At 45.5% G+C, this 17,077-nt stretch overlaps 2 protein-coding genes across 3 annotated transcripts; one reads left to right on the forward strand and one right to left on the reverse strand.

The window, feature by feature from the left end:
* Positions 1-4,822: 4,822 nt before the first annotated feature.
* Positions 4,823-11,927, reverse strand: LOC127296731 (folate synthesis bifunctional protein, mitochondrial). 2 transcript variants are annotated; one of them, XM_051326929.2, is made up of 4 exons: positions 11,656-11,927; positions 10,851-11,010; positions 5,827-10,742; positions 4,823-5,270 (listed from the first exon to the last, which is right to left on the reverse strand). In XM_051326929.2, exons 2-3 carry the CDS (start codon positions 10,939-10,941, stop codon positions 9,232-9,234), a joined length of 1,602 nt encoding a protein of 533 aa, XP_051182889.1. In that variant the 5' UTR covers positions 10,942-11,010; positions 11,656-11,927; the 3' UTR covers positions 4,823-5,270; positions 5,827-9,231. The 2 variants fall into 2 exon arrangements, with proteins under 2 accessions (XP_051182889.1, XP_051182890.1); XM_051326930.2 differs by having other exon boundaries at positions 5,803-10,742.
* A 2,259-nt stretch (positions 11,928-14,186) lies between these two features.
* Positions 14,187-14,988, forward strand: LOC139830298 (uncharacterized). Its single transcript, XM_071818308.1, has 3 exons — positions 14,187-14,291; positions 14,384-14,835; positions 14,868-14,988. The coding sequence occupies exons 1-3, from the start codon at positions 14,187-14,189 to the stop codon at positions 14,986-14,988; spliced, it is 678 nt and encodes a 225-aa protein (XP_071674409.1).
* The last annotated feature ends 2,089 nt before the right edge of the window (positions 14,989-17,077 follow it).

The following is a 17,077-nucleotide window of genomic DNA, read 5'->3' on the forward strand; positions in this document are numbered from 1 at the left end:
TCAGTCCCATAGATGGTCGCTTGGCTGTTACTTCCAGGTGGAAAAAGTTCATTGATGGTGCCAAAATTCGCATTTGATCAAAGTTGAAGGTCAAGATCTTTCGATGCCGCTGCGACATGCTGAAGTTCGTGGTTGTCTAGTTCTGTTGTCCCATGAGAACTCAACAAATACATTTCTAGTTATACTTATATAAGGCTATCTTATCTGAACTGCTAATTAACTGTATGGGTGTTAAACCCGTGGCAAGTTTTTGCTCTTAGCAAGTATGTAGGTATGATCAGCTATTATGACAACTAATGTTTGTGTTCATCTTAATTTGCATTTCTATTTTAGAAAAAACTTAATTTGCATTTTGGCTGACGTGTTAGAGAACTATCAGATTGAACCCACAACATGATTCAAATAGATTCATTACGCCAAGCCACATGTCTTGACCTTGCTATACACAACTTTCATTAATCAGTGAAAGAAGGCTTACCTGAGCTGCCTGAACCACAGCATATTTGAATCCACCTTAGCTATCTAGAAATACAACCTTTGCAGAAAGAGGATTGCAACCTTCTTGATTTGAAGTATCATGCCCTTCTCTGATTCCAAAGAGGATTGGCAAAACTATTGCCGCAAAAAAGGGAGTGACAAAGATTTCAACTGGAGCTGCATCTGGCCATCTGGGCCTTCGAACTATCCTGCTGGACGCCTTTTGACTCGTACAATTTCAGCCCACTCCAAAACAGGAAAGTCCTATGCTCCGCAAAATCAAAAAACAAGGAGATTCAACATATAAGTTTGTTTATGTAAAAATAAAGATTTAATTTATCCGTTTGCAATAGCTCAGAGCGAAATACACTATTCATTGTCTGCAAAATAATCAAGATATCACATGTTTCTTGTACTAGGAGGCTGATATCGGGGATCCATGAGTCAGCAGCGTCATCAATGTTTTAAAGGCGGCAGGGGGTCAAAAGAAAAAATAAACCAAAAATCAGTTGGTAAAAAAATCCAAGAAAAAAACATTTATCATTTTGAGAGGATGATATGCAGGACCCATGAGGCAACAACATTCTCAACGTTTCAAAGGCGGCACATGATCCAAAAAAGGAAAAATAGCCAAAAATTAGGGGTCAAAATAACTCCAAGAAAGGAAAGGTTTATTGTTCATAGAGGCTGACATGTGGGCCCCATGAGCCAGCAGAGTCCTTAACGTTTCAAAAGTGGCAGGGGATCAAAAGAAAAAGGAAGTAGCTAGAAATTAGGGGTCAAAAGTAACTCCAAGAAAGAAAACTTTTATTGTTCATATAGGATGACATGCGGGACCCATGAGTCAGCAACTTTCTCAACATTTCAAAGGCGGCATGAGATCGAAAGAAAAAGGCAAGTGACCAAATATCAGGAGCCAAAAATAATCCAAGAAAAGAAACTTTATTATACATAGAGGATGACATGCGGGTCCCATTTTGCAGCAGCGGTCTCAACGTTTCAAATGCGGCATGAGATCAAAAGAAAAAGAAAGTAGCCAGAAATTAGGAGGTAAAAAAAACTCCAAGAAAAGAAAGTTGATTGTACATAGAGGATGACATGCGGGTCCCATGAGCCAGCAGTTTACTCAACATTTCCAAGGCAGCAGGGGATCAAAAGAAAAAAGAAATAACCAAAAATGAGAGGGTGAAAAAAATCCAAGAAAAGAAACTTTTATAGTACATAGAGGATGACATGCGAGTCCCATGAGCCAGCAGGTTCCTCAACGTTTCAAAGATGGCATGAGATCGAAAGAAAAAGGCAAGTGGCCAAATATCAGGAGCGAAAAATAATCCAATTAAAAAAAGAAACTTTTATTGTACATAGAAGATGATATATGGGTCCCATTTTGCAGCAGCAGTCTCAACGTTTTAAAGGTGGCATGAGATCGAAAGAAAAAAGGCAAGTGAACAAATATCAGGAGCCAAAATTAATCCAAGAAAAGAAACTTTTATTGTACATAAAGGATGACATGCGGGTCCCATTTTGCAGTAGCGGTTACAACGTTTCAAACGTGACACTGGATCGAAAGAAAAAAAAAAGACAAGTGACCAAATATTAGGTGGCAAAAATAACTCCAAGAAAAGAAACTTGATTGTACATAGAGGATGAACTGCAGGTCCCATTTTGCAGCAGCGGTCTCAACGTTTCAGAGGTGGCACCGGATCGAAATAAAAATGCAAGTGACCAAATATCATGTGCCAAAAATAACTCCAAGAAAAGAAACTTGATTGTACATAGAGGATGACATGTGGGTCCCATTTTGCAGCAACGGTTTCAACATTTCAGAGGTGGCACATGATCGAAAGAAAAAAAGCAAGTGACCAAATATCATGTGCCAAAAATAACTCCAAGAAAAAAAAACTTGATTGTACATAGAGGATGACATGCGGGTCCCATTTTGCAGCGGCGGTCTCAATGTTTCAGAGGCGGCACAAGATTGAAAGAAAAGGGTAAATGACCAAATATTAGGTGCAAAAAATAACTCCAAGAAAAAAAACTTGATTGTACATAGAGGATGACATGCGTGTCTCATTTTGCAGCAGCGGTCTCAACGTTTCCAAGGCGGCACGGGATTGAAAGAAAAAGGCAAGTGACCAAATATCAGGAGCAAAAAATAACTCCAAGAAAAGAAACTTGATTGTACATAGAGGATAACATGCGGGTCCCATTTTGCAGCAGTGGTATCAACGTTTCAGAGGCGGCACGGGATCAAAAGAAAAGGCAAGTGATCAAATATCAGGTGCCAAAAATAACTCCAAGAAAAGAAACTTGATTGTACATAGAGAATGACACGCGGGTCCCATTTTGCAGCAGCAGTCTCAACGTTTCCAAGGCGGCACGTGATCAAAAAAAATGAAGTAGCCAGAAATCAGGGGGTCAAAAAAATCTAAGAAAAGAAAGAATTTTCGTTCATAGAGGATGACATGCGGGACCCATGATCCTGCATTGTAAACGGCTCGATTGGAGAATGTTGACCGAGATGGCGCGATCGAGAAAAAAACGCTAGAGAGGCTGCCATCTGGGCCCTACATCCCTTGGCGGTGCGGATTTGCGTTGACTCGGCCGGCACACCCGAGAATTCATCATGCACCACATCTCGGGGCTCCATACGCGACGTTTTCCACGTTTACGTCGGCTAGATGGCCTCAAAAACGAGGAAAAAAGTTTTGACATGCACCACGGAGAGACCAAAAATCGTCGGGCATGGTGCATCAACAACCATGGCGCGACTTTCAATTCATCGGCCATGGCAACTTTTCTTGTAGTGCATTCATGTGTGTTCGATTGGCTTTGGATGACTGATATTGAACATAAAGTCACCGGTGGACTTTTGACCTGAACGTCACTGAAGATGCGTCCGTCCTACTTGCCCAACAGGTTGCCTACGAATGTAAGCCAACATATATGAGCAAACAGGTACGATATAAAACTATAAATGCCATGTTATTTTAGCCGATTCTAGCAAACGAATTGAGTGCAACACTATAACTACCTACTTGAGCGAACAAATCTATTTTTTTAAGTTGAACAGTGGGTTTCGCCACTGTGTATTTTTCATTTTTATTAATAAAAATAGTAGATTATGGTTTAACTTTTTTACACTAATTACCTCATTTAGCAAATTTTCATTCTAATTACCCCTTTTAGCATAAGTTGTGCCAAATTTTACCCCTTCTGAAATTTTGTAAGCATTTTGACCAGTGGATCCTGGCTGCCAGGTACACATGGTGACATGGAGGCCACATAGACATTTTTTCTTCTTGGGTTTTACTCTCGCATCATTCATTTAATAGGAATGGACGAGGTTGCAGTCGACGCAATAAGGAGTTACCAAGGTGACCGCTTGCGATAGCTGAAGGCTAGAAGCGACAAACTAGTACTAAAAATTATTCTCTTCTCTCTGTATAATTGTGTAATGTATGCTTGTTTCTCATTTTTCAGTTTGTTCATTTGTTTCTCCATCCTGTAAGTATTTAAGATCTCAGAGTATTTCTAAAAGTTTAGGATCGTGTTTCTCAATAAAAGAAGAAAAAAATTGAACTCTCAGATTCTGTAGAAACGGTAGCCCACAACAAGTTACTTGTGCTTTTCTCAATGCCATCACCAGGTCATGACACTAGAGTTTTTCTCAAGCACGGCAAGGTGCACTCAGCCAAAGTAACCACAATACTACATCTAAGCAGCCCGCATGCATACAAGTGAAGATAAAAAAACACCATACAATAGTCCCTCCAGATCCAGAAAATAATCGCAAGAGAAAACACAAGAAGAAAAATTGCCTAATCCCGCAGCCAGGACTAACGGTTAAGGTGCTCACAAAAAAATTAGAAGGCGTGAAAATTATCACAAGTTTGGCTAAATGTGGTAATTTCGATGAGAAATTACTAAATAGGGTAATTAGTGTTAAAAAGGTCAAAATAAGGGGTAAAAAGTGGAAGTCACTCTAATAAAAAAGAGGGAAAAATATGTACAAAAAGTTGTTGGAGAGCAACAACTAAAAAGATCATAGATCTCAAACAGCAAAATCTATCCAAAAAGTTCTACCCATGACGATAAACCATATATGATTTTCTGTTTGCTTTACGAACAAGGAGAGCCATTTTATTCTTGAATTTTTTTACGGCTTCTATAAATGCTTGGAGGGCAAACAGGTTTATCGAAATCAATACAATACCAACACATTCTTTTTTTTTGCCGTAATTCTATCGATGTATTAGCAGTGCAGCATATCAAACAAACACATCAAGAGAAAAACAATATACCCTGACCAATTTTTTTTTTTTTTGAACGAAACCCCGACCGATTCAAGCGAACTAACGAAATTATAAGGGTTGAGCGACTGATTTCTGGTTGAGCAATAATGAGTCCTACTTGTCCGGGCCTAAAGACTCATTATCGTTAAGTGACTACAAAAGCAATAAAAACATCAGCAATGAGCTTTCAGTCTGTCAAATGGTTTTATTTGTACGTAACCACCTCTAACATTGCGACGTTAATACATGATGATCGTGCCATCCGAAATGAAGCAGCGTACCCCAGCAATGAGCTTTCAGTCTGTCAAATGGTTTTATTTGTACGTAACCATTCAGAAGCAGAAAACCATCTTTTGACATATGGAGAGGAGAGCAGCTAGCAGAAAGGGCCCAAATGCTGTCTCCCTCACTCAGCCCTTTGTGACGCAGCAAGCTCTTCCATCCTCTGCCGCATTTTGTATTGCAGCATGGGTGGAGCGCAGTCCAAAGCAGTTTCCCCTGATAAAAAAAGTTCATGATCGTCATCAACTCTATCATTGTCATTTAAGCAAAGCAGCATTGATGATTAAAGTATCATTTTCAAGTGCTGATGTTTGGATATGCTGCTAACCAAGTTTATCTGCTTCTAGAGGCTAAAACACTGGATATGCTACTAACCAAGTTCTAACTTTACAAGGCTGATTGGAAAAGCCCATAGATATAGACTTTTCTTCTACCACAACTTGTACATAAGTTAAGTGACTACAAAAGCAATAAAAACATCTAAACCACCAAGGAGCAGTTGCAATTCAAATAACTGTCCCCCCCTTTTCTTCATGCTAACTGCTATTTTGCTTTAAACTGAACAGATATATGAGCATAGAGAGAAATTTGACAGTATCAACATAAACCGAGTGGAAATGGTAGTCCGAATGGAAATATGTTGAACAAATAAAAGAAATTTTTGTGCTTAATGAAGGTTAATCAACTTCAGCAACACATCGATATACAGTATTTGAGAATGTATGCCATTCATTCCATGGCAAAACACCTTCAGATTGTAACAAAAACCAACCTTGACCATTTTTGCGTTGAATATTTGCTCCACTATCCATAAGAATAAGAGCAATCTCAGTCTGGTTAAACAGAGCAGCCTGCAATTGTCCATAGGCAGATATTTATTAGACAGAGATTTGCTAATTTTATATCTAACTGGCAAACAAAACAATCTTCTGTAGTACAATAAAGGATAAGAACCAATAAGCTATTTATAAATGATGAGGATGAGTAATCATGTTGATATATGGATCGGATACAGTTTCAAGAGTCGCAGATTCTTAGCAGCTTCAAAGGTAGGCATAGGATGATAGGAATCATGAGAACCCTGCATGCTGATCTTCAAATTACATTCAGACTTTTCATGTTCGCCTTTCTTGATGACGGGCATTATGCACTTCAGGGAAGGAAAACAAAACCTTCGGGTTTCCAGGCGAGTGACAAGAACAGGGTGGCAACAACAAGTGAGCCAATGCGTAATCATCTCACACTTACAGTTATTAAAAGGTTTCAGGAGTGAAGGCAGTACAAAACGGGCCAGATTTGAAATCCAAATCTGTATGATGTAGACAGCAAATCTGCAGGAACAAATGGTCTATAGAGTATTCCGACGAGAGCACATTAAGAAAGTCCTGTGTTTAGATAATAAGCTGTAGGAAATCTGGTTAAATCAAAATCTGAGCGTTGAGAAGTTGAGGCCTCAATCCCCATATAAGTTTCCTCATTGGGTACAACATCATCACAAAAATTAAGGAGTTACAAGGAGAATACTGATTCAAAGGCGAGCCAGAATAGCTTCACTTTATACAACATAATTTTTGAATTTCTAATAGTATAAACAAGACAAGACCATTGAATACTACGTTAATATCATTGGCATGAACACTGTAATAATTGGGAACTTGCAGTTCTCAAGGTTTCATGAGTCAATATGGCAGGAAAAAAATGCATAAGCCACCTATTGATATATGTTAAAATGGGAAAGTAGTTTAGATTTAAAAATCGAAATCTGTATGAAATGCAGAAATAAATAAGGTAGGAACAAATGACGATCTCAAGCAGACAATTCAAATAAGAGCAAATGAAAAAGGTCTTGCATTTAGACAATAAAACCCTCACAGATCTGGTTGAATCAAAGACCAAGCCTTGAGGCCAAGTGTGTCATACGGCACTTGCAATGCATGAATTTCATCATTTGGTAGAACAAGGTCAAAAGCTAGCTAGAATAGCTTCAGATTATACAAAAAAAAACATGTAAAAAGGCAAACAAATGTTCAATAGTACAAAAAAATAACACCATTCCGAACGTGATGATATCATAGACGCGGCCATTCTTTTTTGCTTCAAGAAAACGCAAATAGCCTTTGCGTTTCATTTCATTGAAAAGATAGAAGTTCAGTCACAACACCTGCAGTTCTTAGGTCTGATCAGTGGACAAAGAAGGGATATAAATGCACAAGAGCCACAGGAATGCAATTTGGCTCATATGCTCATGCATGCGGAAAAATAAACCGAAGTTAAAGTTTAAAATGAGCAGTAGAAAGCAGTTCAGATTTAAAACACAAATCTTGTGTAAGAATAAATTAAGCTCACAAGTAGAAAATTCCATGCAGTGTGCAGTAAAAAGGTCTTGCATTTAGACAATACAAACCCTCCGAAACCTGTTCAGATCATAAACGAAGCCTTGACGCCTAGTAATGTCATATGACACTTGCTCCTCATTGGGTCAAAAACCAATAAGAACTTCTGTTTGATGCCTTGCTATATTCGTTTTAAAACATAGAAGTTACTGAAAATTAAAATCCAAATATGCACAAGAGATGGAAATTAAATCTACAGCAACAAATGATTCTCTCAATAGACATTCAAAGCAAAGTACATTACAAATGTCTCACAATTGGATAATAAAACCCTCAGAAAATTGGTTAGATCATAGACCAAGCCTTGAGGCTTAGTAATGTCATACGGCACTTGCAATGCATGAGTTTCCTCATTGGGTACATCAAGATCAAAACACAACCAAGGAGTCACAAGGAGAAATTTTATGAAAAAACCTCAAAAAATTGCATGAGAGCTGGAAATTGACTTTGCAAGAACAAATGATGCTCCCACATAGATAACATCAAAAAAGTACGTTACAAAGGTCGCAATTGGACAATAAAACACTCAGAAAACTGGTTAGATCATAGACCAAGCCTTGAGGCCTAGTAATGTCATACGGCACTTGCAATGCATGAGTTTCCTCATTGGGTCACAAACCAATCAGAACTTCTGTTGGATGCCTTTGCTATATTCTTTTTAGAGCATGCTAGAAGTTATTGAAAATTAAAACCTGAATAAAGAGATGGAAAGTAATTCTGCAGCAACAAAAGATTCTCTAAAGTAGACATTCGAAGCATTACAAAGGTATCACAATTGATAATAATTAAACCCTCAGAAAACTGGTTAGATCATAGACCAAGCCTTGAGGCCTAGTAATGTCATACGACACTTGCAATGCATGAGTTTCCTCATTGGGTCACAAAGCAATCAGAACTTCTGTTGGATGCCTTTGCTATATTCTTTTTAGAACATGCTAGAAATTATTAAAAATTAAAACCCGAATAAAAAGATGGAAATTAATTCTGCAGCAACAAAACATTCTCTCAAGTAGACATTCGAAGCATTACAAAGGTATCACAATTGGATAATAATAAAACCCTCAGAAAATTGGTTAGATCATAGACCAAGCTTTGAGGCCTAGTAATGTCATACGGCACTTGCAATGCATGAGTTTCCTCATTGGGTACAGCAAAATAAATAAAAAACACAAATAAGGAGTCACGAGAAGAAGTTTCATGAAAAAATCTCAAAAAACTGCATGAGAGCTGGACATTGACTCTGCAAGAACAAATGATGCATCAAAAAAACCCTCAGAAAACTGGTTAGATCATAGACCAGGCCTTGAGGCCTAGTAATGTCATATGGCACTTGCAATGCATGCGTTTCCTCATTGGGTACAATAAGTTCAGAACACACATAAGGAGTCAGATAAAATTTCATAACCCTCAGAAAACTGCGTGAGATGAAAATCAACTCTGTAGCCCCAAATGATGCTCTCAAGTAGGCAATTCCAAGCAAAGTATATTATAAAGGTCTTACTCTTAGGGCTCACTATTAGATAATTATTAAACCCTCCCAAAACTGGTTACATCATATACCAACCCTAGAGGCCTTGGTCTGTGCTAACTTTGCTTCTTTGAAGATTCTACGAAGGAGGAGGCAAACGAGAATACTGTATATCTCTGGTTCACTGTAATAGTTATTCACACATGCTTTGATTGCTCTAAGTGATAATACATTATACACCCCATATGGTATGAGCGCATTCCCTTGTACAAAACTGGCAAATGGTATGGCTTCGATCCTGGCTGTATACTTACTATTATTTTCTTCTGTACTTGAGTAATGCATCAGAGACCTTTGCAGCATCCACATTGTATCTAACATTATGGACCCTTACTATATTAGCGCCATTCAAGATCGCAATTGTAACGGTAGAAGCAGTAGCAGCATCTCTCTCAACTGGATCGGCGCGACTGCATATTTCACCTAGGAAACTTTTCCTCGAGGGTCCAAGTAATATTGGCACATGTGAAGCACCTAGGCTCATTTTACCCATCTCTTCTCTAATGGATTCCAAGCCCGCGATTACTTCAATATTCTGTGTGGATTTCTTGGAAAACCCAATGCCAGGGTCAAGAATAACCCTCCACAAAGGAATTCCAGAAAGCTCTGCTGCTCTCAACCGGGCATATAACTCAGAAGCAACTTCTTTGCAGACATCATCATACTGTAGATTCTGTTCATTCTGCATAGTAGATGGATCGCCTCTCATGTGCATGGTAACATACAGAACTCCCAGTTCAGCAACAACTTGAAGAATACTTGGGTCAAGCTGCCCACCAGATACATCATTGATCATGGTGGCTCCTCTTTTTACAGTTTCAGCAGCGACTTGCGCGTAGAACGTGTCTACCGAAAGCAACTTCCCTTCCATCTCTGGGAGTTTCATGATAGCATCCAGAACAGGGACCAGCCTCTCAAGCTCTTCTTCTGCGGATAGCCTCCTTGCAAAGGGCCTGGTGGACTGGGCACCAATATCAATTATGTCAGCACCTTCTGATATTAGCAACATGGCCTGGGAAATGGCAGCTTCCACTTCTTGAAACTTACCTCCGTCGCTGAAGCTGTCTGGCGTGAGGTTAAGCACCCCCATAACAAGGGTCCTCTGACGCCAGTCCAACAGCGTATTTCCAACAGACATGACCCTTTTAATGCCTTCTGTTCCAACAACAGATTCACCGCCGAGCTTGTTCCACAAATCAAAGAACCCGCCACTGCACTTCGAGAGAGAGTGCCAGCTTTTCTCCATACCGTCCTCAGCCGACGAACCCAGGAGGTCAACAAGAGGCGCCAAGACGAACGGTCTCTCATGGATGCGTTCATGCGGCACAATCAGAGACTCGGTCTTGATCCGGGAGTCCCCATACAGAAGAATGTCCAGATCGATCGGCCTCGGACCGTACCTTACCCCGGCGGTGCGTCCTATATCCTTCTCGATCTCCTTGAGCTTCCTGAGCAACTCGTGAGGCCCCAGCTTCGTCGTGCCCCTAACGGCAGAGTTGAGGAACCGCGGCTGGTCGGTCACGTAGGCTGGGGCGGTCTCGTACAGGCAGGCGTGCCTGGTGACCTTGATGCCCGAGCTCCTCATCAGCCGCAGCGCCCTGTCGAACGTGCTGACCCTGTCTCCCACGTTGCTGCCCAGGGCAATCACGACCTCCTGGTCGGCGGAATCGTTGGTGAGGGCGCATTGCGTGTATGAACAGACCCTGAACAGGTTAGCGTGGCCTGGTGGTTTTCTTAAGGAGCTGAGAGAATGCCAAAGATCCAATGCTGGTATGTTCAGAGGGGAAAGGAGTTAGGACTGTCTTTGGTTGGAATGTGAAAGAGGTGGAAAAGAGATGTTCCCTAGTTATTATTGGGGAACTTTGGGCAAGCTACCTGAGAAGGCATTAGGAGACGCTAGCCCTCCGCAGTAGTAGCCCTTGGCAGCTGAGTACATCTTCCTGAATGTGTCCTTGGCACGGAGCATCTTAGAGCATAGGAGCCAGGTCTAGTTCTGCTGCTGCTTAAATCCTCTGTCACATCTTGCTCTTCTTGCCTGACGATGAGGAAAGACAAAAAAAAAAAAAAAAAAAAAAAAAAAATACCGGCAAATCGGTCAGAATCGGCAAGGGAAAACCAAGAACCTCTATATACAGAAACAACACATATTTTTTCTATTTTTCTGAATTAGCATGCCCAAGTTGTTCTTTTAACAAAAATGAATAAATAAGAGAAACCTAGCCCATCGTTAACCAACAATTAAAGGCATGGGGGCGGATATGCCATTCAGATTACTAGCTTGTGCCCAAGGATTTAGTTAGCCACAACTTACTAGCCATAGCAACTTTTATGTGGAAAATCTCAGAAAGCAGCTACACATCAGACTTGGAGCTAGCCAAAAGCACAAGAAGTCCACCACATGCGCGAGACTAACAACCTGTCACAGAAAATCAGCTAGGAAGGACTGATCTAATTCCTAATATCCCTGTAGCTTTCTTCCCTTTCCAATTGACGGATACAACCAATGGCATGGAAACAAACAGCTACATAATACGAAACGATGGATGCAGCCAAGGCCATGGAAACAAACACCCAACAGAAGACAAATCTGCAACTACCGAGCATGCCAAGAACCCTAGAAATCGTAATCAAACAAACCAAGAACAAGAAACTGGGGGAAGGAGGAAGAGTATGTGCATACAAGTGCGAAGCAGACGGAGATGGAGAGGGCGCCGGAGATGACGCCTCACGGGCGCCACTGGGCTAGGACGGAGTTGGGGTCTCCGGGTCTACCTCGTGCCGCTCGGTTGGAGAGGGAGGACGGAGCGAGAAGCAGGCGTCCTGCTTAACAGACTGCGCGCCGCCGCCCATCAGCGCCCGCGGTCGCGCCGCCAAGCCGTCGGCCCTTCCAGATCGCGGGAGAGAGATAGATCAGGGCGAGAGAGATGAGACCGTCGGTACCGATTCGGGGATGTGTTCCACGGGCTAAGATCATCTCCACTCGTCCCCCGACGAGCCCCCGAGCGACGTTTTTCCCGTCCGGCGAAATTCGGCCCAGTTGCGTCCCTGGTTCCTCGTTTTCGTCCGGATTTGGCCCTTCATCCATCCGGCGAGCCCACGCCATTCCCGCCCCCTCGGGGACCTATCGGGGACTCCGGACGAGTGAAAAGCGGGGAAGGGCCCGATCTGTCGGTGACTCGACGCACGAACCCCACCGCCACGTCGCTCAAAATCTCCCCAACCCCTCGTATCTCTCTCGCCGCCGGCACCACCCCGCCGGCTTGTTGCCCAGATTCCGCCGCCCCTCCTTCCCCACCTGCCTATATTCCGCCGTCTTTGGACGATGGCCTATCTGGCTGCTCTTCCGCTGGCCTGTTTTCCGACTTTGGCCTGCTCCTCGTCGCTCGCGGCTCGGGTTGCCTCGACCACGCCCGTCAGGTGTTCGTCCATTCGCCGGCCATGGACTCGGACGAAGAGGAGGAGCAGATGTTCGTCGAGCTTATGCAAGAAGAGATGGCAGCAGCCGCCCAAGACGACGAGCACATGATGATCCTCGGTTGCTTGGCAAGCATGTACGCCGGACTGGCAACTGGTCGACGTGGTGGGTCGGCACCAGGTCGCCGGAAGTGCAAGCCGAGACAGCGAATGGAGGGCTACTGCATGTTGTACGCCGACTACTTCGCCGACAATCCATTGCACTTGTTAAACATTGTACTGATTATCGCCGAATTTGTTTCAGCAATTTTCGTACTCTTGCTCGCCGAACTTGTTAAATTTGTTTGAAATATGTCAAATGGTCGAGGTTGGGGGTTTCCTGCCGGGGGGACGGCTGGAACTTCGGCGCTCCCCACGCCAAATCTTCCTCCAATCCGGAGGAAAATTTCGCCGGATTTGGGCGTGAGGAGCGCCAACGAGTGGGGATGCTCTAAGAGCATCTCCACTCGTCTCCCCGACGAGGTCCCCGAGCCACATTTTTCCCATCCGCCCAGTCGCGCCCCCGGTTTCTCGTTTTCGTCCGGATTTGGCCCTTCATCCATCCGGCGAGCCCACGCCATCCCCGGTCCCCCGGGGCGCGCTCGGGGACTCCAGACGAAAGAATTTGGCGCGAAACGTCGTGTGGACCCTCGTAGTCGGCGACAGGAAAGCCAAATCATGTCGATTTCCCTCCAATTTGCTTGCATATCCCCAAACTCTCCCGCCGAATTTGTCCATTCTCCTCCTCGTCTTCCAGTTCCAGTTCCCGTCCTCGTCTTCTCGTCCACCACCGTTCTCATCCTCGTCTTCTCATCCACCACCATGCCGCCGAAGGCGACGACGAGGAAGCCGCGGGCGAAGAAGCAGCGGCCGCCGGGTATGTCGAACGCAGAGTGGGCGGCGGACGAGATCCGGCGCGAGGTCGAAACAAGCGGCAGGGCGGAGAGGGTGAAAAAAGCCGCCGCCAAGAGGGCGGCGGCCCAGGACGAACAAGCGAGGAAGATCAGCATGGCCATGAGCATGGGCCATGTTCACGGCGGCGGGGGCGGCGCCATGTTCCCCGACCAATGGCCGACGCAAGGTACAAGCAGTTCCCCGTCGTCTTTCTCCCCTTCGATCTACTCGCTGTCGCCGCCTTCCATGTTCCAAGAGGGCGCCTACGTCCAACCGTCCAGGTTCACGCCGTCGCCACCCGAGCTCGACGTCGGCAGCGGCGGCCAGTTCGAGGGCACCTCGCCGGCCCTGCAACGAGGGCCTCTTCCGTTCGGTGCGATGGTGGCGCCGAACGAAGAGGAGATCCACGAGATGATCACCTCCGGCTCCATGGCCGCCGCTGCGAGCCCGGGCTTCTTCATGGCCGCCGCCGCTGCGAGCCCGGGGTTCTTCACGCAAGAGGAGGCGAGGGCGACGGCAGCTGTCGCGGCGCGCAACGAGTATGTGGAGGATGTGGCCGACGGAAGTCAAGCCGTCGAAGAAGAAGACGAAGAAGAAGAGCAGCCAACTAAAGCCGCCGCCAACCTGTCGAAGGGAAAGAAGAAGAGGAAGAAGGACTCGCCGCCTGCCGAACCGCGCATCAAATGGATGCCGAAGGAAGAGGAGTGCCTCGCCGAAGCTTGGATGAACGTGTCCATGAACGGCATAACCGGGGCCAATCAGTCGCTCGACACATATTGGCTTCGAGTGAAGCAGGCGTTCGACGAACGTAAACTCGTCGATCCCTACTTCAGCAAGACGAACATGAACCGGGAAGACAAGGCAATGGCCACCCATTGGGGGATCATACAGACGGCGTGCAGCAAATGGCACGGCATACAGGAGGAGGTCGAAGAACAGCCGATGAGCGGCCACGACTTGGAGCAAAAGGTATGCTCCGTCGACCCTGCATCACCGAGGTTAGCAGTGCACCGTGTAGATCGTCGTGAGCTGATCCGTATCGCCGTACTCCTTTTTCCCAGCTGCGTCGTGCTTTGGACATGTACATGGACGACACCGGCATGCAGTTCAAGTTCCTGAACGTCTACGCCCGCATCGAGAAGTGCGAGAAGTGGGCGGAAACCCGCAAGAACCTCTCGAAGAGCAAGACCGAGCAGTACAACCCAGACGCTCCGGCGGCTGGCTCGGCGGATGGGCGCCCGGAACTCGGCCAGAAAAAGCTCAAAGAGCTCAAAAAGACGGGCAATCCCGCCGACAGGATGCAGGCGTCGATCGACAAGTGCTGGGCCGACTTGAGGACGCACGCCGACGGGAGGAACGACAAGTTCGACGGCAGGTGGCGGGAGATGCTCGCCAACCAAGGCGTCCGGATCGCCCTGCTGAAGACGACGGCGGCGGCGAAGAAGAGGAACACTGACTTGGCGTTTCTGATGGGCGGGAACACGGATCTGATGGACGAGGAGACGAGGAATTGGTACCAGGGCCACTGCAGCGACATCCTCCGAGCCACTCCGGCCAGTTCTTCGTCGTCTCCGCCGGCTCCTACCTCGTCTTCCTCACCATCTACGCTGTCGACTGCCGCTGCTTCGTCGTCGACTACCGCAGCCGCTTCGACCACGGCGTGTGAGGAAACTGGTCCGTCGGACACCGCCGTGCCAGACGGGACTGCCGATGAGCCTGTTTCCGTGTAATTTCCCTCATATCGCCGATCTGTGGCTGATCCTTTTGCTGGTCCTTTTGCCGATCAACTGGCCGTATCTGTAGCGTGGGACGACAGTTTGTTTGAATTTAAACTATGTCCGCCGAACTCCGGGTGGACGACTGGAAATACGGTACTCCCCACGACTTTATTTCGTCCAATCCGGCGGTTGTTTCGTCCGGATTTCGTCGTGGGCAGGCCAAACGAGTGGAGATGCTCTAAGGGTCGTGTGTTTATTTCAAGTTATCAGCAAATGGATACCGATATTGCAAGAAAATGTGTGTAGCTTAATTTGGCGATAACTAGAAAATGATATTGTGTATTAGCCTATTTTGAGGATAACTAGGAAAATGACATTGTATAGCAACCTTATGATATTAGCAACCTGGCCTGGGAAATGGCAGCTTCCACTTCTTGAAACTTACCTCCGTCGCTGAAGCTGTCTGGCGTGAGGTTAAGCACCCCCATAACAAGGGTCCTCTGACGCCAGTCCAACAGCGTATTTCCAACAGACATGACCCTTTTAATGCCTTCTGTTCACTCGGCATTGATGCGGGAGTCCCCATACAGAAGAATGTCCAGATCGATCAGCCTCGGACCGTACCTTACCCCGGCGGTGCGCCCTATATCCTTCTCGATCTCCTTGAGCTTCCTGAGTTGGGAGAAGGATCGGGTTGTGTGGGAGGAGTGGAGTAATGGTAGTGGGGGAAGTGGTTGTTGGGCAGAAATAAGTTCCCAAGTTACTGCCGGCGCACCAGGGCGTGGGTGCGCCGACAGTATTAAGCCGACCCGGCTTTATTTGGTGCGGGCCAAGCCCAGGAAGTACTACCGGCAAACTGGGCCAGGGGCCCACCGGCAATAGCGAACTTCCACCGGCGCGCCCCTGGGCCGGTACGCCGCAGTACTTTCTGGGCCTGCCCCGGATGGGGGGGAGCCACGACCTCATGTTAGCGCCGGCGCAGCATCCTGGCTGGTGCGCCGGCAGTGGTCATCATCGCCGGCGTGGCGACATCCTGGTGCGCCGACACCACTTGCCATCGGTGCAGTGGAAGTGTGGTGCGCCAGCAAGCTCTTCTCCATCTATAGACGTTTTCCTAGTAGTGGAAGTCAACAAAGCCTCCCCCACCATGCCTTTGATAAACCAGCAGTGGCTAACATTGAATTCACCAAGTCAGTCAGCGTGCGGTTTTTCCTCTCGGTAATCCCGTTTGATTGGGGCGAATAGGGAGGCATCCTCTCATGAATAATTCCATGTTCCTCAAAGAATTCATCAAAGATTCTAGGAAAATATTCACCACCACGATCCGACTTAAGACGCTTGATCTTTCTCTCTAGTTGATTTTCAACTTCGGCCTTATAAATTTTAAAGTAGTCTAAAGCTTCATCTTTAGTTCGCAACAAATAAACATAGCAAAATCTAGTCGCATCACCAATCAATGTCATGAAATATCTCTTTCCACCTTTTGTCAACACACCATTCATCTCGCATAGATCAGAATGTATGAGTTCTAGAGGTGCCAAGTTTCTCTGCTCGACCGCCTTGTGAGACTTCCGAAGTTGCTTTGATTGCACACAACTATGGCACTTAGAATCTTTGGCAATGGTGAAATTCGGAATTAAACTCAAACTGGATAGCCGAGACATTAAACCAAAATTAATGTGACATAAACGAGAATGCCAAACACTATTATCATCACTAATATTGCCACAAATATGGTTCACGGACTTATTACTGAAATCAGAAAGCGAAAAGCGGAACAAGCCTCCGCACTCATAGCCTTACCAATAAATTGTCCAAACTTGGAAACAACTATATTCGACTCTAAAACAACCTTAAACCCATCTCTGCATAGAAGGGAGCCGCTAACGAGATTCTTGTTCATAGTAGGACATGATGCACGTTCCTCAGCTGCACGATCTTCCCCGAAGTGAACTTTAGATCTACCGTGCCAACACCACGAACAGAATCATGTGACCCATTCCCCATCAGGACGGAAGAATCTCGGGCGATCTCGTA

The sequence above is a fragment of the Lolium perenne genome, chromosome 4 (genome assembly GCF_019359855.2).
Source record: "Lolium perenne isolate Kyuss_39 chromosome 4, Kyuss_2.0, whole genome shotgun sequence".
In the NCBI taxonomy this organism is placed as follows: Eukaryota; Viridiplantae; Streptophyta; class Magnoliopsida; order Poales; family Poaceae; genus Lolium; species Lolium perenne.